At 46.0% G+C, this 21,511-nt stretch overlaps 1 gene segment (V, D, J or C); it reads right to left on the reverse strand.

Moving 5' to 3' along the window:
* Positions 1 to 338: 338 nt before the first annotated feature.
* LOC124523396 (probable non-functional T cell receptor gamma variable 11) lies at positions 339 to 993 on the reverse strand. The segment is given in 2 exon segments: positions 339 to 817; positions 926 to 993. Coding segments are annotated over 2 exon segments (522 nt in total).
* Positions 994 to 21,511: the final 20,518 nt, after the last annotated feature.

Below are 21,511 nucleotides of genomic sequence, written 5' to 3' on the forward strand. Positions count from 1 at the left end.
GAGGGTTTCACGGTCACTAGATTCCTTCAGGATGGCCTCAGTTATTATGTCTGACAGATCATTCCACCTGTGAAGAACTGTAATGCCCGTGAATTAAATCAGAAAGTAAAAATGACAGGAAATATTTATGTCCTTTCCTCTCTTCATTCTGAGCCACTCGGGTGCTAGAAACCTCTGTCTCTACAGTGAATTAACAGACACATGGATTTTTCCCTGATCCAACCACGCTGTGTTTTCAGAGTTCCCAGACAGCTGAATCCAGCGGGAACCAGTGTCAAACTGCTTTCATGGGGACCGTCATTGCTGGTATCACGTGGGGGTCACTGTGCAAGCAGAATCTACAGTGTCTTCCTGCAAAGGTCAGGAACTACTGCAGAGGGAGAGGCTCCGGCTGGGCACCGGGCTGTGCGGCCTCTGTGGTTGCCCATGTGGAGAAGGATGTGGGTGGACCCAGACCCGAGCACGGTTCTTGTGCAGCTTCTCCTGGCAACTCTGGTGCTGTGGCTCCAGTCCCAGCAGGCACAGAAGTACACGGCCTCATCTTCTTGCTCTAAGAAATTTATTTTCAAGGTTGCAGTGGAAGTGTGAGCGTTTTTACTTGCCTCAAGTTTGTCGCTCTTCCCTCCTAAAGAAACTTGAACGGGCTGTGTTGAGACGAGTGTTAGATGTTCTATCTCTTGATCTGGCTTCTGCCGGTACCAGTGTATGGCTCTGTCGATGACCTCAGTGGACATCTTGCACGATATGTGTGCACTCTTCCCCCTTGCTCTGGAAATTGATATTTCAGGTTGTTCCAGTTTCCCCTGCCCAAGGCCAACTGCAAGCCAAGAAGAGAAATCTCCATGAGCAAATGATATGGAAAAAGGCAACAATAAAGAATTTCTCAAGTCTCTCCTGTAGACTGAAGTGACTGGGGGACACTCACAGGCCCAGAGAGATGAGAAGATGACGGCCTCCAGCAGTGACATCCCGCGGGCCAGGCTGGCTCCCCAGGGACAAGGTAAGAAGTGAGGTCCCTGTGAGCAGGAGTGGGCAGGCCAGTGATAGGAGGGCGGAGCTGGTTCAGGATTTAGAAGAAGTGGTGGCTTAGAGAGTTTCCTGATCAACCACAGGTATGAGCAGTTCTGGGGCTTCCGGAGTCCCATGAGTGCTGGGCAGACGGGGTAAGAGGGCACCCAATCTGGAAAGAGATCCCGGTACCAATGTGTCTGTCTGGGGTGGGGCAGGATGGTTCTCACACCCACTCAGCCATTCCCCCTGGGATCCCAAACCCCAGAGACATTGCCCAGAGACATGGGGCCATGCCTGCTGGGTTCAGCCCCTGTGTGTATCTGCCTCTCATTTGCTGTTGACTCGCGACTCGGATGGGAAACCTGACCTTTACTCTTCTGTAACAACCACAACAACACAACAATCAGAGACTGAAATATTTCATCGATGATTTGAATATGCCACATGAACAAGCACCAGAGTATCTTTGGGTCTTGTAAGTTAATTGTGATGTCACCAGGCAGATGAGGACTCAGAGAAATCAAATTTCGTTTATAATCTGGGTGCCTCCAGGAAGGGAGTAAGCTGCAATTGCTGGGGGTCATGGGTCAGGGCAGTCTCTGGAAACCAGCTTCTACTTGCCCTGGGCGTTGCCACTGTCTCATGAGCACGATGTCACATGTGGGATCATTTTCAAAGCAATATTGTGTTTCAAACGTAATGGTAAGTGCTAAAATTAATGTACATCCAATGTCCATTGTGGACTTGCTTTTGTTAGGCATATTTCTGAAGGTTTTCCTGTATAATTTATGTAATCCTCTCCCCTGTCCCAGGAGATGGCTGTTGTGATTAATCTCCATGTCACAGATGAGGACATTAGCAGGTAGGGTCCTGTGGCAGACTGTCCTGAGAGGGAAATCTTCCAGATGTGTGCCCACTGTATTCCTTTACACGTGACTTCTTTTTTTCATTGTTTATTAAGTTATTTTTGAGAGAGAGATAGAGAGAGACTGCACAGGGTAGGAGCAGAGAGAGAGGGAGACAGAATCCCAAACAGGCTCCCCACTGTCAGCGTAGAGCCCAACCAGGGCTCCAACTAACGAACCATGGGATCATGACCCAAGCCAAATCAAGAGTTTCTGCTTAACTGACTGAGCCACCCAGGCGCCCCAGCCATGGTTTCATGAGTGACACTCCTACTGTCCTGCCCCGGCTTGGCTGGGTGCGGCGGCAGGTCTGGGACAACCCATGATCGCCCACAAATGCCAGAGTATGTTCTTGTGAAGTTAACAAACACTAAGGGAATTCAAAGTGGCCCAATGTCGCAATTGAAACAGCATGGACTATGCATTTGGAAACACTTCTGTTCCTCTCTAAGCAACAATTCTTTCTTCCATGAATTAGGTTCGTTTGCAGGATTTTTATGATGATCACATGAGCTCCTGGATGCACACAACTCATTATGTGGCAGCCAGGGGAGCGAATGGATATGAATTCCATGCAGTTCTTTGCCAGCCTGAGCTTTTGACACTTCTGAAAATCTCTGGGGAGTGAAACACTGCACCTTGCTTCTCTCTGAGATAATCAGACCATTTCAACATACCAAGTGTCCAAATAGGAATCCAGCCCAATAGGAAGTTAGGTGAAACCAAACATCTGGGGTACAGTTGGTAGCATCTGTGGGGGTACAATCAACAGCCATCAGGCTGTCTTTTCTCTTTCCTCTGAGACTGAGGCATTGACCCGAGGAAGGTCACAGGACGTAGTGTAGGCTGAGGCTGAGGCCTAGTCAGGGCTGAGGCCTGGGCTTGGGGCCAGAGTTGTTGGGAGGGATGCGGTCACAGTCATGATTAGGGGTGTGTGTGATTATTAACTTGGTGTAATGGTAATGTAGGTTTCTGGGGGCCTTTCTACTAGGTCATCGTGTCCTCTTCTACTTCTGCACGTTTTATATTAAGGACCAAAGCAGAACGGACAGAATTTTATGCACCTCGTGGTTGTGGTTCTCTGTCTGTAATTGATCTTGAACAAGGGTTTTCGATCCACAAATCCTGATTTGGTGTTGTCGGTACCTGTGTGCATGAAAAGTGAAATCTGGATACCCTGTAGTGAAAATATCATTTCCATTATTGAAACAAATATTTCTGTTGCTTCCATTATGTATATCCACTTGCAAATCTAAACAAAAGAACAGCATTTCAAGAAAAGCCAAGGTTATCAAGAAATAAAACACGAAATTTAAAAATTTAAAAGTATCACTCAACTACTCTGAAAAGTAGGGAAACAAATTTATATTCGCAGGTGAATACTGTCTGCTCAGGCTGTCTGCCCACAAAGAAGGCTAAGGAGGAGCCAGGGACGCGGGAACAGGAAGAGGAGAGGGAGCCTCCAGGAGTGTGAGCACAGGAGAGGGGTGACTCGGGGCCCGATGCCAGATCGGGCATTTCTGACAGTGCTCTAAATGGCCAGCAATATGTGGGAATTTTATCCATATGTATATGATGCCAAAATAAGCAATCCATTTACGAAGTTGGAAGTTTCCCCTAGGATGATTATTAGCAAGATTATTATTTCATCAAGAGGATTTTGCTGATTTCAGTAGGAAAGTTGGCCCCAGTTACCAAGTCTGCGATGACCTGAAATCCCCTTTTGACTTTCTAGGTGACAGTCATCACTGGTCCCTCTGCCCATCTGCCCCTAGGGACTCAGGTCAAACGCTTCCATGACCCTTTATACAGATCTTGGCTCTGAACCTCTGGTGGTCCCAGGGCCTGGGGAGTCCTTTTGTTTGTGTGAAGGTGGGAGGGCTGTCTCTTCATGTCCTCATTGGAAGAAACCAGGATACTCCCAACTGTATCTTTAGAGAAAGACTCCATAGAATCAATGTCCCCAAGGATTTAAGCTCCCCTTATAGCTGGGCTGGATGTAGTGCAAGAGCCAAAGGTTAGAATTATGAATTCTGTCCACCTCCCAATAAGTCTTTTGGAAAGGTAGCTAGGTCAGGATTTATCAGCCTGAAAATTGCTACCATTGGGGGCTCAGTATTTGTTTGACATGGGGGTGGGATATCCTGGGCACAGTAGAATGTTTAACATCATTCCTGGCCTCTACTCACGAGATGCCTATAGCACCCCCAACCTGTTGTGACAACCAGAAACGTCTTCAGACATTGCCAATATCCTCTGGAAGGGAGATTGCCTCTGGTTGAGAATCAAGGTTTAGGCCCCTCTTGTAGGATACAGGCACACCTTATTTCTATGGTTTTGAGTGTGGGCCTCAGCCAGCCAAGACTGGGACAAAATCATACTCCCATTAACATCCAACCCACAAAAGTTCCATTCGCTCAACGAACAACACCATTAATGTGCTTTCCTTGGAGATTTCGCTCCCTCATCTGGGTGAGCGTAACAGGAAATGACTCTATCACTTTGTTAACATACAGGTCCTGCCTTGCTTGACCGGCTGTTACCTGTTACTTTCATATATCCTGTGCTAAATTTCACTTTTGCTACGTCAGCCACACGTTTTAGTCATTGTTCAATATCCCTACTGCATCTAGCATGGTGCCTTCCCTTTAGTGAGAGCTCCTTAAATACTCATTATCCTTAAATGATCATTCATATTCTACAGCTTATTGGCACAAATGACAGTTGTTAAAATAAAAGGCTAAGTCTTCAGTACAGTATTTACAATTTCCAAGATGCCTACATCCTTCAGCTTGTTTTCTCTAAATGATGCTGTCTTGAGGCAAGAAGTGATTCCCAGAGCGATGAAGATGTAATGTAAGCTTCTTGGATCGTACATGGTGGAACTGAAAGTCACACATTTCTCTAATGCCAAGTGCGCACAGTGTAGAAGAGAGCCCAAAGACATCCCCACTGCTTCTAAATCCCATTCTGCATGTTATCAGCATGACTTATTGGCTGTCTAACAGTGCCCTTAACTACGTAAATGCAGTAAGGAGTTCAGGACCTGACATCTACTTGTCCCTCATTTCATGCCAGGCCCTCCCTGGCAGCCATAAAGGAAGTGAACATATCTTGGCCATTTGAGTCAAGGCTGCTGTTTTGTTTTCAAACGTCTGAGCTCCAAGAGGCTCCTGGGAGCAACACTCACCATAGTGGACTCCTGTTGTGTCTTATCTGCACCCTCTTTAATCAGGGCCACAAATAATAATGACAAGTGATATAGTTTTGTTGAACTCTTACTATGTGACAGGCATGGGTCTAAATTCTTTGCATATATAAACTCAGTATACCTCCCAGCAACCCTCTGAGGTAGGAACACTTATTATACCTCTTTAAATGCCTTGGGGGACTGGATCTCAGAATGTTGAGCCGGGTGGTAGCTGTATGTTCTGTGTGGGCACCTATATATACTAGAGAACAGGGTCCTCAAAGGTAGAGAGGGGAACACTCCATCATGAATGTCTGAACTCTACAGATTAAAGTTATTAACGCTCTGTATAGAGGTCTCCAAACATTCTTGAATTTTTACCATGGTGCCTCCCTCCTTCATGAACCTCTTCTCTCCAAATTTGGGCACAATGACCTACTATTCACCACAGGGTCTAATGCTCATGTTCTCATCACCAGTGTTATCCCGTTTCTGAGCAACAATCAGGCTGTTACCAGTGGGGCTGGGAGTGCGTCCAGGAGCATTTCAAATACAGCAAACAAAGTGGTCAAAGCAACTTCAGTCACCGTGATTGACCTGGAGGTCCTTACTCTCTTGTCCATGCACCCCGAGGAATATGTCCGCACTCTCCAGTGGGCTGAGAGTGGGGGGAGTGGAGCACCAAGGGCAGAAATCAAGGAGCACATCCTTGTGTTCCATCTTGATGCTTCTTTGCTCAATAAACAGTTCTTGTTATGCCTATCTTTCCTCGTAGAAAAATTCTGGGGTCCCAGAAGTCAGAAAAAAATTGACTGCATGATAAAATTCTCTGCAGAAAATTCTCTGCTGATTGTCTCTAAATATACACCACAGGGATCAATTTAAATAGCTCTGTGTGGCTCCCAGAGATGGAATATACCTTATAGTTAAAGAGAAAAAGAACATAATCATAAAAAGGATGGTTAAATAAATTCTCTATTTCTGTCCAACATGCCTGCTTCAAATGTTTTCTTTGTTTTGCTTTGCTTTGCTCACCAGTCTGGATCGAGAGCTCAGATTTTGTAATCAGACAGATCTGGACTCAGATTCCAACTTGCTCCTTATTATCAAGGCACTTGATTTATCGAGGCATCAAATTTCTAAAATATCTATAAAATTGAGACGATGATAATAATGAATAGTTATCTCACAATATTGTTATTAGAATTACATAACAAAAAGTATGTGAAGTATTTAACACAGTGCCTAGTACATAAGGAATATTCAATTAACACTAGCTATTAGTATGTTCTTATCAGAATATTACATTATATTTATTAATTTTTATATGGAACCGAGCGCCTTGAGAGAATGAGTACACATTCAACTCTGAACACATAAACTAGTTAATTCTTCGTTTTGGTTTGGCTGAGCAAAGAAAAGAAGCAGAGTCAAAGAAATCTGGTGACCCACAGATATGCGATACAAATAAAACACAAGATAGCCATACCAATGCTAATTCCACCACGTCCAAAATGTAACTGCAGATTTTTGCTAATTACTCTGTAACTTCCACTTAGAAGTTAAAAAAATAAAGGCAACCGAACCACAGTACATAGGAATGACCAGCTTGTGATTGAAAAGTTAACTGTTGACTCATAGATGGTAGGCAAGTAGATAAAGGAAGGACAGGAGAACGGATCAATTATGAAGCAAGAGAGGCTATATTTTAGTCGACATTATGAAAGTAGCAGGCGTTTCTCTAGCCCCAGATATTTAATAAGAGCTGGGGTTGTTTCACTACCCTACTTGCGTATTATATTAAAGAACATCAGGAACACAGAATTGGATTCCTCATAACATTGGTGAATAAAGCGCTATAATCATTTGTCTACACATGGACTTCTTTTAGGTTACTCATTTTATTCTACTTACACGATGATGACTTACTTAATATGTCAACAAATACCACAGAATCCACTATGTAACCGAAGAACAAAAGCATTACAAATAATCTGCATGCTACTTTCTTAGTTCATCAACCAGAAGAGCACAGAATTTAATGATAATCTCGCAAAACTTGTCCAGTTTCCTGTTTTGTTACTGCAGGAACAGGGCACATCCTGTTCTGTTAGATACAGGTCCTTGGTGGCTTTGTGGAAACTGAAATGAAACAAACTAGATTAAATGGTCCCCCTGCTCCCGTTTTAGTTATTTAATGGGAAACATGACCCACTTATTTGGCCATCTGCTTTATTTCTTCCTTTTGCTCCTGCAGATGAATGGTCTACCTCTCTTTACCTTGTCCTGGGCATTACGAGGCGGACCCTAATGGACTACATGGACGGTTTTCGTTATTCTCTGGTTACTGTTTGGAAGCAGTCAATGAAATCATCAGGAGGAGGCTGGAAAGTGGGAGCAGAGTGAGTTCAATGCTCTCTCCCTGACAGGTGGCTTGGGTTGGCTGCATCCTCCCCTGGAGCCAACATATAGGGCCCTCTACCCCAGGACAGAGGTTATGCTCAGGACCCAAGAGGTGTAGGTGGGAGTGGCCATTCCCTTTTATTCTGATTAACCCACTGGAGGAATTTGTTTCTTTTCTTTCAGGGCCTGGATCCACAGGATTGGAAATCTTGTGCCCAAAAAGAAATGCTTTTGTCTGGTAACATGGTGATGGTTCTTTGAACTTCAGTTTCTATTGGCCAACATTGGATAGAAATCGGAGCAAAGATGCCCATTAGTGGAATCCACAGGGGTTAGTCTCAGGGGTCCCAGAGCAGGATGGGGATCATCGATCCTGGGGATGAAAGAGAAGATTTTGGAGAATCCACCTTTATGGCCCTCAGCATCCACACTTGTCCTTTGACTAGGAGAGAAATGGGTTCCCTCAAAGAAGGGGACACACAGAGTCCTAATTGAAAGTCAATCTTCTCTGTCACCAGGTGAAGATACATGAGGTTGACTTCCAGCAACCTTCCATGAAAGCTAGAAGACTACGTTTTCACACAATAAAAGTACCAATCGACTTGATGGAAACTATGGTCGTGTGCGATTCTGCTGGAGACCATCTCATTCCTGCATCTGCATGTGGGAAAAAGATACATAGAGAAAACAAGGAAGTTACCGCACAGTGTTACTAAGAAGACTATTTGTGCCACTCTCCGTAGTACTTGGTACTGTCCTACGCAGGGGAAAAGACACACTCAGCCCAAGTACCTACTCTGAGCTCTCCAAGCATGACCCTTGTCTCTGACTTGGAGTCCATGGGAATCAGGAAAGAAAATAAGATTTTTTAGTGAAAGAAGCAAAGGTTGTTTGAGAAGAGGGGAGAAACGTGATCAAGACAGAGCCAGTTACAGGTCTTTCTAACCATCACATTTCACCTGCTGTGTCTAAGTGCTCAGTAATATGCAGAGATTTTAATATTAAAAACTACCTGCGGGTTCCCTGGACGGTTGAGTCTGTTAAGCCGCAAACTCTTGGTTTCGGTTCAGGTCATGGTCTCACAGCTATGGGATCGAGCCCCACTGCTGGCTCTACGCTGAGAGCGGAGCCTGCTTGGATTTTCTCTCTCTCTTTCTCTCTCTCTGTCCCTCCCTTGCTTATGCATGCACTCTCTCTCTCCTTCAAAGTAAATAAATAAACTTTGGAAAACAAGCAAGCAAGAAAACAAAAACAAAAACAAAAAACACCTAAGTGAATCTCTCTCTCTCTCTTTTTGTTTAATTGATGTCTGTGCTAGGCCTTGACCGGGGACTCCCACAGGGGGTACAGCTGGTTCCTTCCACTGCTGCTGCTTGAGCCTCAGGTTTTCCTTGTACTTGTTCAGCAGGCAGAGCATGGCACGTGTCTTCTTGGGCCGCAGATCTAAGGGCTTGTACTTCTTAGCCTGGAGAATCTCCTGAGGTTCTCTGGTTGATGAGGGTGAGAACAGGGCATGATCTCACAGCTCGTGGGTTTGAGCCCCACATCGGAGCTGTGCTGACAGTTCAGAGCCTGGAACCTGCTTCAGATTCTGTGTCTCCCTCTCTCTTTCTCTGCCCTTCCCTCGCTCACACTCTGTCTCTCTCGCTCTCAAAAAATAAATAAACATTAAAAAAAAAAAGGAAGAAAAGAAAAGAAAAAACTATCCTGAGCTCAATGTGGAGAGGTGACCTCTCCAAAGCTGGTCCTTTCCTCTGCTCCCGGCTGTGTCCCTGAGCCCATTCTCGCAGCTGAACATAAAAAGCACCCAACACAAAACAGTCAACCTGAATATCCAGGTGCGCCTGGCAATCTTCACAACTTTGATTTTTCTAGATGATTCTGACGTAACAGACATCACTTTTCCCACAGTACTAGTGTGTGGGCGCAGTTGGTAATGGATAATATAACTATGAAAATTGTGACATTTAAGATGTCCTTAGACTTAATCAGCCTTGATATGATAATATGACGTTGGTCGGACTATTCAAAGTCTTTGTGTCTCACCCACCTCAGGAATGAAACAAATGAGCTGAGCCCAAATTCTCGGGACATTTTGAGCTCCATCCGTGCAAAATCCCCTACCCTGGAGATAACGTGGGCCCCTCAGTAATACTCAAAATATCAATCTCCCTTCAACAGACTTTGATGGAGCCTCCACGATACCCGGTCCTGTACATTCTAATAAGATACTTTCAGTGTTTTTATGAATCGGTCATTTAAACAACCATTTCATTGGCAAATATTTACTTAGGAAAGGAGGTCTGGGTGGCCTCTGGCTGGTTTGCCTTTGGTGTGTGTGGCCAAAGTGTCCTTGGTGAAGCTCACCTTAGCCAAAAGGAGAAGAGCAGAAGGTAAATGACTTGAAAGATGTGTTTGCACCCAAAGGATTGTTTGCTCCATACATAAGGCCACTGTCCTTCCCAGGTATGTGTAACCAAGGCACTAAGGAACCATGTGGAAATCTTAGATTTTAATTGATTTGGGATGACATCTCGTGAGTGCCTTCATATTTCGCTAATTTCTCTCTCCCTAAACTGTAATACTCAGATCTCGGAGTCACTCCTCTGCGGAGTCGGACAATGAGAGGGTGCCACAAGAGGAAAGGGTTTGGTTGTGTTAGAAAATGGGGAAGACGAATGAAGGAACATCCCCTGAAAAGAGCAAAGAAAAACTTCTGCCCCAGCTATTCCCACCCCTTCCTGCATATGTTGGAGGTGTTGGCCTTGACCCAGGCCTTCAGTACAAGGTCAGGGTCTTAGTTGGGCTCTTTGAAAAGGAGGTATGTCTAAATTATAAATCTCCCACCAAAAACACAGAAGGGAGGCAGAGGAGGTAGTGAGCCTGAGGAACCAATTTCCTCGAGATCATTTAGACTTTCTCTTCATTAACCATGTTAGCAATGCCATTAAGCTGTATATAGACTTTGAAATTTCAATTGTAAATGGGTTTAATTCCACTCAGACTTCCCCAAACAGCTTTTTTATCCTCCCTCCCCCACCCACATATAGTAGTGGGGGTTTTCCTTTTGGGTTTTCTTTGCTTTGCTTTGCTTTGCTTTCTTTCTGTTTTGGTCTTTTCAATCAGTTGACTAACTTTATAAGAAGGTAACGAACATAGTAATATCTTATTTGTATAATTTTGCTCTATACAGAAGTCAGTCACATAATCTTAAAGTTGAACCACCCCATTTTACAGATGAAAGAACAGAGGTCGAGGGAAGCTGGTCCCCAAATCCCATATGGAGTCACTTTCAAGAAGGGGAAGGCGGAGGGCCCGGGGTCTCGTCCAGGGCTGATGCATGCACCTGCCCTGAGGATCATTTCCCCCGCAGGAGAGTGAGCGCCAGGCATGGGTGAGGGTGCTGTGAAGTTAGCCACACTGTTTCCTGGGCTTCTGATCACGGAGTCTCTCTCTCTGCACAGGAACCAGCGGTGGGCGGGGCAGCAACTTAGAAACTGGAGTCAGGAGTTTAATTCCAGTCTCAGCTTTCAAACATTTTGTGGCTCATCTCCAGAGAGTCCTTCACCCTTAATACTATTTGCACCATATTTTATTTGCACATTCTTTAGGGCAGATAGTCAGATTTTTAAATTGCCAGTGTATAAGAGTGCTTTTAATAGAAATAAATGTGGGTCCCAGTGGAAGCCAAAACTACAAATTTTATAGCTGCTACATTTTTAAAAAAGTAAAAAGAATGAGTAAAATTCACTTTAGGACTATTTTTATTTAGTAATCCCAAATACCCAAAGTCATTTCTCACATGCAATGAATATGGAGATTATTAAAGAGATATTTCATCTTCTTTCTATAGTCTCCAGAATATGACTTGTACGCTACACAAGCAGCCCATGGCGGCATGGATTAGTGCGCTGGCTACATTTCAAGTGCTCAGTAGCCACATGGGGCTGGTGCCTGGTGCTCGTGGCTGCTGCCTTGAGCAGCTCAGATCCTGCTCCAGATGCTTCAGAAGCTCCGCCCTGGACGGTCTTTGAAAAGTGCCTCCAGATGGGACAGCTCCTGGGTCTGCACCAGCCTGCCAGCCAGGGGCTCCTTAGCCTCCTGGGTTATGTGCAGTGGACCCACGGAGGGGGCACTGGGGAGAGCCAGGGGTGCTGAGGGCTGACTCAGGGCACCCCAGGAACCCAGAGGTGGTGGAAGGTATCAGGCCTGGAGGGCCCAGATTCAGAGACCTTTATGTGCAGCCGGGGGTGGGAGGGTGGGAGCCAGGCCAGCGCAAGGAGCGCGCCGTTCCCAGACAGCGCAGTAATACACGCCCTCGTCATGCTTCTGCACCTTCGGCACCGACAAGGTACAGGTGCTGCCTTCCTTGGCCTCTGTGGCCGTGACATTGTCTGCTTTCTCGACAGATTCCCACTGCACATCCTAATGGAACATGGCCAGTTAGTGAAGCCTTTGGGGGACCGTTCCCTCCTGGTAGTGGTACCAGTGGGTGTAGCTGACCTTGGTTCCAGCTGGGCATGGAAGGGTGGCGAGCTGCCCTCATGAGCCACGACCACAGCCGGCTGCTCCAGCCTGACCTCCCCTGTGCGACCTGCAAAGGGGACCTCCATGAGGCAGGGGAGGCCTAGAGCCTCAGTCACCCTGTGCACCCTGCACCAGGGAGGGAGTCCGGACTTACAGGGAAACAGGAAGGTGCACAGGAGAACAAGGGGACCCAGCATGATTCTACCTCCTGCCAGGTGGACAAAAGCCCAGGGTGACCTCGCAGCGGCACCTGTTAGGAGGTGACTGCAGAAAGCTGGTTAGGTTCCTAGCCTCCAGGTGGCCCTGGCAGGTAGTGATGAGAGAGAGGGGGGAGGGACTGAAGGGGTCAGAGGGCAGGGACAGGTCTGACCACATGAGGGAGGGGAGAGGGACCACCAATGGTCAGGTGCTGAGAAACACTGAAGAAAGTTGGTGCAGTAAAAGCACCAGCAACAATAATAATCCTGGACTACACTTGAGCACTGCACTAATTGGTTTCTGTTCACTGTTTGATTAAATCCTGAAAATAACCCTGTGGGATGAATATTCTTAACCTGGCTGGTATTTTACATAACTCTTCCAAAGCTGCATGCCTAAGGGGAAATAAGTGGGATGACAGCCTGGTCTGGCTGGAGACAAATCTCAAGCCTCAAATGGCCACTAACAGAGCAATGAGGGCGTGGCCTTCCTGGGGGGTGGGGACAAGCAGAGTAGCAATCCCCGCCTAAAAGGCACGCCCCCCCCCCATCCTGAGCTGGCACTGGAGCATTGTCCCCAGAGGAGGCATCAGGAGATTAAATGCCCTCACATAACACCATAGCTGTGCAGTCGTGGGCGAGCTGTCTCTCCTCCTTTTCCTCATCTGTCAAAAGGGACCTCGTTCATTTGCAGGCAGAGTGAACAGGAAATGTGAGCAAAGCGTGTAGCCTTTCCCAGGTGCATAGACAAGGTTCAGGAAATGTTGGGGACAGGCGTTTCACCTCAACACTGGCCTGGGTGCCGTTGATGATTTCTGGGATCCTCATAGTACAAAATTTTAGGGAATATTACTGTTTTGGAAAATCAGGGGCATGTGTGAATGTGTGAGTGTGAGTGTGCGTGTGTGTGTCCAAAGGCAGAAGCCTGCGTTGACCCAGAGGCGGTGGAGACCAGGGGGCGGAACCAGGTCCTGCAGTCCCAGGGTCAGATCCTCAGGAATGGTCAAGTCAGGGCCTTGTGAAGGGGCAGCTGAGGAACGCATCTGAAATGAAATTTTGAGAGATAAAGGGAGCATTGACTTCTGACTGAAATGCAGGTTCCTTTTCAGTTATGCCAAGTGTATCAAGGCCTCCTGGGTATAGTTATGGTCATTACATATGATAATTACAGCCTGACCGCCTGGAGGGAGAGGGCAGCTCCAGTCCAAGCCCCGCCACTTGGAAGATGTGCATCCTTGGGAAAGTCACTGTAAATGGAAATAATAATACTTACTCTGGAGACAACATCCACGCTGGGCCAGTGAATGGGCCATACTGGTTGCTTTGTAAATAAATCCTATCAGCCTAAATATAATGTAATTCTTATAACAGTTTATTCCTCAAATAGCATGTCAGGGTAGTTACAACAACCGCATTGACAGATCAGCTAATTAGAATCTTAAAATGCTTCACCTGTTCTAGATCATGTAAGTAATGGAGTCTTGATTCAAATCCAAGTCTAATAAATGCCAAAATCCATGACGCTATCGATTCCTAATAAATAAAAAGTTTTATGTGTTATAATTATATATATATAGATCATGAAGATGTTATAATTATATATATATGCATATACACATATATGCATACACCATGAAGACTATTTCAGAGACGTTGCAGAACTCAAGAATGTCTCTCACGTGCCAGTAAGCAAAGAGCATAAACTATTCATGAAGAGCAGTCATTCAGGTAATAATGCTGGATCTCAGAACACATTAGAAATTCTTTTACCTCTTGCATATTACTAGTTGCTTGCCTTTTGTGAAATACTAATTTTTTAAAGGCCATAACAGAAATCATTGATCCATTAGATAATAACAAATAATCTTTATTGAATGTCAAACATTGTACATATTGATTCCTTCCTTGTAAGCATAAAGTAGGTGTTCTTCATCCCATTCTGCAGATGAACAGAGGCTTATTAGGGACGTTAGGTAACGTACTGGAGATTGCCTGGCTAAGAAAGAGCACAGCAAGAACTTCAAGTCCACCAGGCTCTTGAAGACTGTGACCCACATAACTGGCTTGGATGTTTGTGATGCAGGGATTACTTTATGTCCTCCTTTTGCTGTAGCTTTGAATGCAAAATGTGATCTTCTTAGAGTTTGCATTTATTGTCAATGATGTGCTTCCCACTTAAAAAAACTAGTCTAGGCATTTGCTGGTTACTTACCCTGACTTCTCGCGCCCCCTCCTGGCCAGTTCAGGTATGTCATGCATGTTATAGGCCATCTGTATTCCAGCCCAGGTAAGTGGAAAATCTTACAACCAAAAACTTTTTTGCTAACTATGAAGCAGTGCTATAAGACAGATTCCAACTAGTTTGACAACTTGCCTGTTACTCAGGGGATTGTTTGACTCAGCACTGATGGCACCTTTTCCTGGGGAACACCTTCCTTCCTGCAGAAATCAACACCGTCATCAAAACCAAAGCACAAAGCAAATGAAAAACTTGGTCAGCTCAGACCAGTGGCCTATAGTGTGCATTTTGTTAGAGACAAGCCAGTGCAAAAGATAGTAGATGGAGAGCATCTTATAAATGCATAAAGTGATAGTAAGATGGTGAAGAAATATTGATTCAATATAACAGTTTCCACCCCACAAAGGGAATTCCGAGGGGAGAGAAGAGAGGAGGCAGCAGGATGTGGAAGCTCAGGACGGGCGCCCGCGAGCACAGGGAGCACTCGGAGGCGAGTCTCGTCCGAGGCTGAGCGAACACGAGAGAAGCTGGAGGAAGCCGCGGCCGAATCGCAGGTGCAGGTGTGAGCTCGCTACCTGCTCGTGACCGTGAGCGTACCCGCTGCTCCACGTTTTCATCGACGCCAGTTCTGCCCTGTTAGTGCCTTTGAACGTGGTGGCATCACACTCGCATTCAAGTGTCAGTCACATTAGCAGCACCAGTGACCCCCGGATGACATTCCCAGGGAAATGTGTCTTGAGGTGTTAGTGACAGGTGACAGCCAGCATGCGCAGCAGGACAAGTGCCTGTCACTGGCGGTGGAGGGATTCATGCAGTGGCTGCAACCAGCGGCAGAAGGAGCAGCACAGAGGAGCAGTGAGCCTAGTGGACAGACGGAGGGACAGACACGGATTGACGGGAATGCGATGCCGTTTATATAGATGTAAAGACGCATTATTCACAAGCAATTCTCTGTAGATTTCACAAGTACATAGGACACCAAACATATCAGACAATTCTCACTTGTGCCTGAAGAAATGGGGATTTTACAAGAAGGAGCCGCTTACCTAAAACTCCCAAACACACCGAGTACACAAGTGGAAAAAGAGGTCTCCTGCCTGGTATTCCTGGGCTCTTGCACTCGCTAAGCTGAGTCTTTCCTGTAAGAGAATTCACTTGCTGGGAATCCAGGGATTATAAGGTGTAGGACATACCTGCAATGGCCAGCAGGGGGTGCAAGAAGTCAGCGTAAGTAACAAGCAAAGTACCACGGTTTTTAAGCAGGAAGCACAATATTGAGAAAAAGAGGGAAGTAGAACCACATCACATTTTGCATTCAAAGCAACAGCTCACTGAGGACAGAAATTAAGCCCCGAATCACAAACATCCAAGAAGTTTACTTAGAGCACAGGCCATGAGACCCTGGCCGACTCCAAGTTCTGGCTGTGCTCTTTCTCAGCTAGGCAAGCTCAAATACACCTCTGTCTCATCCGCAGAATGGGATGAGTAATACCTACTTACGCTTGCAAGGAAGGAATGAATATGTGCAGTGTTTGACATTCAATAGGTTATTTGGTATTATTTAAGGGATCAATGATTGCCGTTATGACCTCCAAACTATTGGTCATCACAGAAAACAAACTACTACTAATTCAGCAGTGCTAGAAGAATCTCTACTACATTCAGGAGTCCAGCACTGTCACCCGAATGACTGCTCTTCAAGAATAGCTCATGCTCTTTGCTTATTGGCATGTGAGAGAAATTCTCGAGTTCTGCGACTTCTTTGGAATTTCCTTTATGGCTGTTTACTTTCTAGAGCTTAAAAGAAACTATATGTACACATGGAATTCTACTTACATGCAGTGGATGCTGTGACGGGTTTTGGACTCTGTTAGACTTGGGTTTGAGTCAAGGCTCCTTGACTGACTTGCATGACCCTGAGCAGGTGAAATGTCTTCAGACTCCAATTAGTTGATCTGTCAGATGTGCTTGTTAGAAGTACCTTGACGTGTTATTACAAGGAACAAATGGTCATAAGAATATCACTTAAGACTGCCTGATCGTATTTATTTACAAAGCAACCACCTTGGCCGGATCTCTTGCCCTTAGTGGATGATGTCTCCAGAGTAGGCATTATTATTCCCATTCACAGTGACTTTCCCAAGGACACACATCCTCCAAGTGGCAGGGCTTGGACTGGAGCTGTCATTCTGTCCTTGTCAATGTAATAAATCTTCACAGACTCAGGAAGTGTCATTCAGAGCTTTCAAATGTCCCTGTTGGGCAGCTCCGTGCTGAGAAGGACCTCTCCCCTCAGCCACCATGTGTCAGATTACAGCGTCGGCTGCTCAGAGAGTGGGGGGGCCCCTGGCTGGGCCCCACGACTGGACTACTCACCAGACAAGTGGGTCTGGAAGGCTGGCCACACGTGAAGGCGTCTGAACGGGCAGGTCCCTACAGGCCGCGTGCACCTGGCAGCCACGGAGCCCGTGGGAAAGGCAGGCAGGATGTGGAGCTTTGGCTGAGGTTTCCGGGCTGCTCTCAACTCTTCTGGAAAGTTCCCTGGCCCAGCCCCTCCCTAGCACCAGCAGGGGATGGGGCTGCTTTCTGGGAAGCTGCGGGCGGCCCCGAGCAGCACCGGGCCCGGGAGAGTGAACTGGGCCCTAGTGAGGCTTCCTCTCTCCCCCACTGTCAGCCCCTGTTTTAGTCCAGTGTGTTCAGTAGTGACTTGCATAAAGTCACGTTACCATCCGTGTCCCAGCCCAGACTGCGTGAGAATTCTGTTCATGACAGTTTCTTCTAATCTTCTATGCAAGGAACACAGTATGTAATTCAGTGTTATTGACACCCTGATAATAATATTCTAAAACATATGGTATCTCATACACGTATATTAAATATATAGCATCTTCTAAGCCTTTCTCCAAGTACTCTCCATACAGAGGCATGTGGTCATTATGAACACTACTGATCTGTGTCACTGTGGTCACAAAGCAGCATAGAGAGACCCATTTCAAGGTCATGATATCGTAGGACATTCTAATAATTCATGATAGACTGTTTCTCACACTGTCACTAGGTAACACCTCACAACCAGCTGATAGAAATACAAGGTGTGCATGCGATGACCTTGTCCCCAAGGGCAGCAATGTTGGGGACAGTTCTATCACTGCCATTATCGTTCTGATCACTTGATATGTGGCAGGTGCGATCATCAGGAGACACCCAGGAGTAAACGTACATTTGTGAGCTTGGGCCCATCCTGCCCCCTTAGCACAGACCACAGGCCTGCATCCCACAGGCCCCAGGGGACAGAGAAGAGAAGCAGAGAGAAGAAGGAATGATGGACAAAGAGGCTCCTATGAAGAGGGTGCTGAGAGGACAGGAAGTGGTCATCAGAAGACAGGGAAATGCACAGAATAAGGAAGAATTTCAAGTAGCTACTGTGACCATTGAAGGAGAGGTAGAGAGAGAGAGTGGAAAGTCAATAAGAGAGAGAGAGAGAAATAGAAATAGAAACTGGGTGTTAGAGATGGCCAAACAGATGTAGGGAGGCAGATACGCAGACACAGATAAGAGACATGTAGAGAGAAACAGAGAGAGAGGGAGAGAGATCAGGAGGAGACAGAGGAGAGATACAGAGAAATAAAGAAGGAGGAGAGCCAGCTGGAAAGGGAGATGTGGAGAGAAAGACGCAGAGGGACGGACGGCAACAGGAAATGAGAAAGGTGAAGAGCTAGACACAGTGAGGGAGACAGAGGGACGTCAGGAGGGGACAGGGACACAGAAGGGCAGCGGGAGCAGCGCCAGTGCAGGTGATGGAGCTGTGACCCCCTCCCTCCGGGTGACACGTGTCCGAATCCAGTGTCTCATGAGGGGCTGCAGGAGGGCGATTCCCTCCTTCTCCAGTTCTCTCTAATTTCTCCTGCACATGCTGGTCCTGAACCCATGAAGTGAAGCTGTCGTTCGTCAGCTCTGTGCTGTCCTGAAACATACTTTGTATGGAGACGGGCACGTACGTGGTGACTCTGTACTATTGTGTCATTTCTGGTTTCAGTCATTTCTCACCTGAGCCCTGGTGCTCGTGGTAAGAAATGGTGTTTGATCCCACAGCATCGATGCCAGGAGTGCTCAGAGTTCCGGGTTATTATGGCTTTCACTTTTCTCAGTGGATATTTACAAAGGGAGTAATTTCTAGAGATGAGGATTCAACTATAGATCACAGTTTTGCTAATCCTTAAAAATTGTATATTTGCATTTTCCCCTTATACTGACATCTTGCTAAGTAACGCTCTCAACATGAATTTAAAAATATGAATATAAACAAATTGTAATCACCACTAACAACACTAAGCCCACAGGATGCAATTTAAGATTTTTTCATTCTCTCTCCCCCCGTCCCCCTCCTCTAGGGCACCTTGTGCTCATGAATAAACTCTGGGGCCAATACTGCCCTCTTTTCTGTGCTGTAGCTTATAGCTTCTTTAACATTCTGGTGGAGGAGATTTCTCACTACTTTTTTTGTTTTAAGGATTCTCTTTCTGCTCTAGGTGATGGTAGTTTTATACTTTCTTAATTTTGAAACCATGCCCCATCTGGCCCAGCAGGGATTTTCCCAGACCGCAGACACTCACGCTTGCCTGGGACAGTCGGCTCTTGGAGCTCTTCCTGCGACAGCCTCGTGTCCCCTGTGTGGTCCCTGGGCAGAGGATGGTCAGCCAGAGTCCCTGCCCTTCCTCCCTTCTCAGCTTCTGCGATGACACCTATTATTGTACTCTTTTTGATTACAGCCATCTATCAGGTTTGAGGTGCTAGCTCAATGTGGATTTGATTTACATTTCCCTGAATTCCAGGTAAACAACAAAATCATTGTAGTTTATGTCCAAATATTGCATTGCATTTTGCACTTTCCTGTAAATCTGACAACCTTTGTGAGGCTGCCTTTTTACTTGAGGAGGAAATTCTCTATCAAGTTAATTTGTTATGAGTGCACACACACACACACACACACATTTACCTTTGAGAAGGGTCCAATGCAGACCAACATAACTGATCCTAATTTCTTCTAATAAAGCTGGTTCAATGATTATCAGATTTGCTCAGCTGTTTTCCAAAGTCCAATGTGAGGAATGTCTTAAGGAGCCTGACGGTCGTCAACTGTTGACTGGGAATACTAATGTGTGCCTCACAGAATTTTACAACTCTCAAGGGTTACGAAAGTAACGTTTATGTTTGAAAAAGGGCCTGGTCCCAGCGTTGAGATGTAGTGGGTGCTCTGATGTAGATACAGAATTAGAAATGACAGGTCCACTCAATGTGATGTGTTCACGGTACTGAGGAGGGACGGGGGTTCGAATCCTGCCTCAGCTGCTCATGATCTTGTTATATTGAAGGAATCACCTGCTTTTGGGAGCTGTTCTCTCATCTTTAAAGATGAGAAACAACGAGGCATCTGGAATGAGGGTTTTCTTCTTCAGCTTGAAGTGTTTAAAGTTCTGTGATTCTGTAGCAAGGAATGAATGTCCAGGATGCTACCCATGATTTAATTTTTAAAAAATGGGATTATAAATCTAACAAATGAGAAACAAATTTTAGAAAAAATGTGGATTCAACACAAAGTGTTATAAACATGTAAATGGAAGAAAAAAGGAAGAATATTTTATGGACAGTCCACTCATCAAAATATATCAATGTGTTTCCTCTTTTGGGCTTTCGGGCTTGTCCCGTTCACCGAAAGTTGACGTCATGTCTGCATCCATTTATTCCACGTGACCAAGGGAAGCGGTCACACTGGACGAGATCTCAGACTCTCTGCGGGGCGGAGGGGAGCTGCCCCAGGTGAGGCGAGCACGCCAGCCTCTCAGAGGTTAACCGAGCAGGTCCAAGCTTCAGCACCTGGCCCTCTGCACAGGGTCTGCCTGAGTCCACACCTGCTGTGACCCAGCCGCCTCTCCCCTGGGGCTGAGGTCTGGGGCCATCACAGCAGCTTCACTAATGCAACAGCAGGATGATCTGGGGGGACAAGACGTCCTGCTCCCTCAAGTGCAGTGTAATTTCTCTCTTCCTGGAGTCAGTGGGGTCCTGATCAGAACCCTCCACTCTCCACATAAGGGTGGCTACTCTTTCTCTCCTGCTGAAGAGTTTTCCCTATTATTTCTTTAAACATGAGCATCTTTTAAGAAATATGACCTTTAATGCCACTTAGAGAAGAGGAGGGACGCCCCACAGCAGGAAGAGTAGAGGAAAGGTGAACAATGGTCACCTGCTGACATACATCTCCAGGCCCAGGATGGAGACACTCCTGCCCAGGGTCCCAGGTCAGCAAGCAGGACAACACCTCACCAACTGAATGCTACATGTCCCTGTCAATGCTGCCCTTGACCAGAAACAGTATATCCCAGCCAGCCGGTCCCCATCACCAGGAATCTGTAATGATTTCCCTGTTCTAAATGGGATCAGATATGCGACCCCAGCCAATCAACCTGAGCCAAAAGCTCTCTCCTTATTCCCTCAGTGACCTGCTAGCCTTGTAGGGAGATCCCTGAACCCCACCTAATCCTGCTTGTTCCCCCTTGGCTGCTTCTAAGGCTCTATAGACTCCCTCTTGCCCAAATCCCTGGGGAACCGTGTCCACTGCTTGTGAGGCACTGAACGCCCCAAACCGTGGATTATTCTTCTTTCAATAAAGGACATCACACTCTACAAACTAAATTGTTTCACTTTTGCCATTTGACACACCCAAGAGAGTATTTGGCTGGAGGTTTGGGGCCGACTTCATTACCCACTAAGGATGGTCATGGCCAACAATTTTGGGCCTTTAATTTGAGCAGTATTTGAACAAACATGGTAAAAGTCATTGAGAGAAACAGATTTTTGAATGCTGACAATGTGAAATAAGATTTGTTTTCATAAAAGAAGAGAAGGTTATGGATTTTCTCCCCCAAAGTAAGATTTTCCTATCAGTGAAAATCCAGGAAATAGAGAAAGCAGGAAGAAAAATGTCACCCAATTTGTCACCACCCACACTGCTCACCTTCTATATTGAGACTCTTTCCACCTG

This window comes from Lynx rufus, unplaced genomic scaffold, assembly GCF_022079265.1.
Source record: "Lynx rufus isolate CCGP_SWC_20201006 ecotype Redwood Valley unplaced genomic scaffold, mLynRuf1.p SCAF_4, whole genome shotgun sequence".
In the NCBI taxonomy this organism is placed as follows: domain Eukaryota; kingdom Metazoa; phylum Chordata; class Mammalia; order Carnivora; family Felidae; genus Lynx; species Lynx rufus.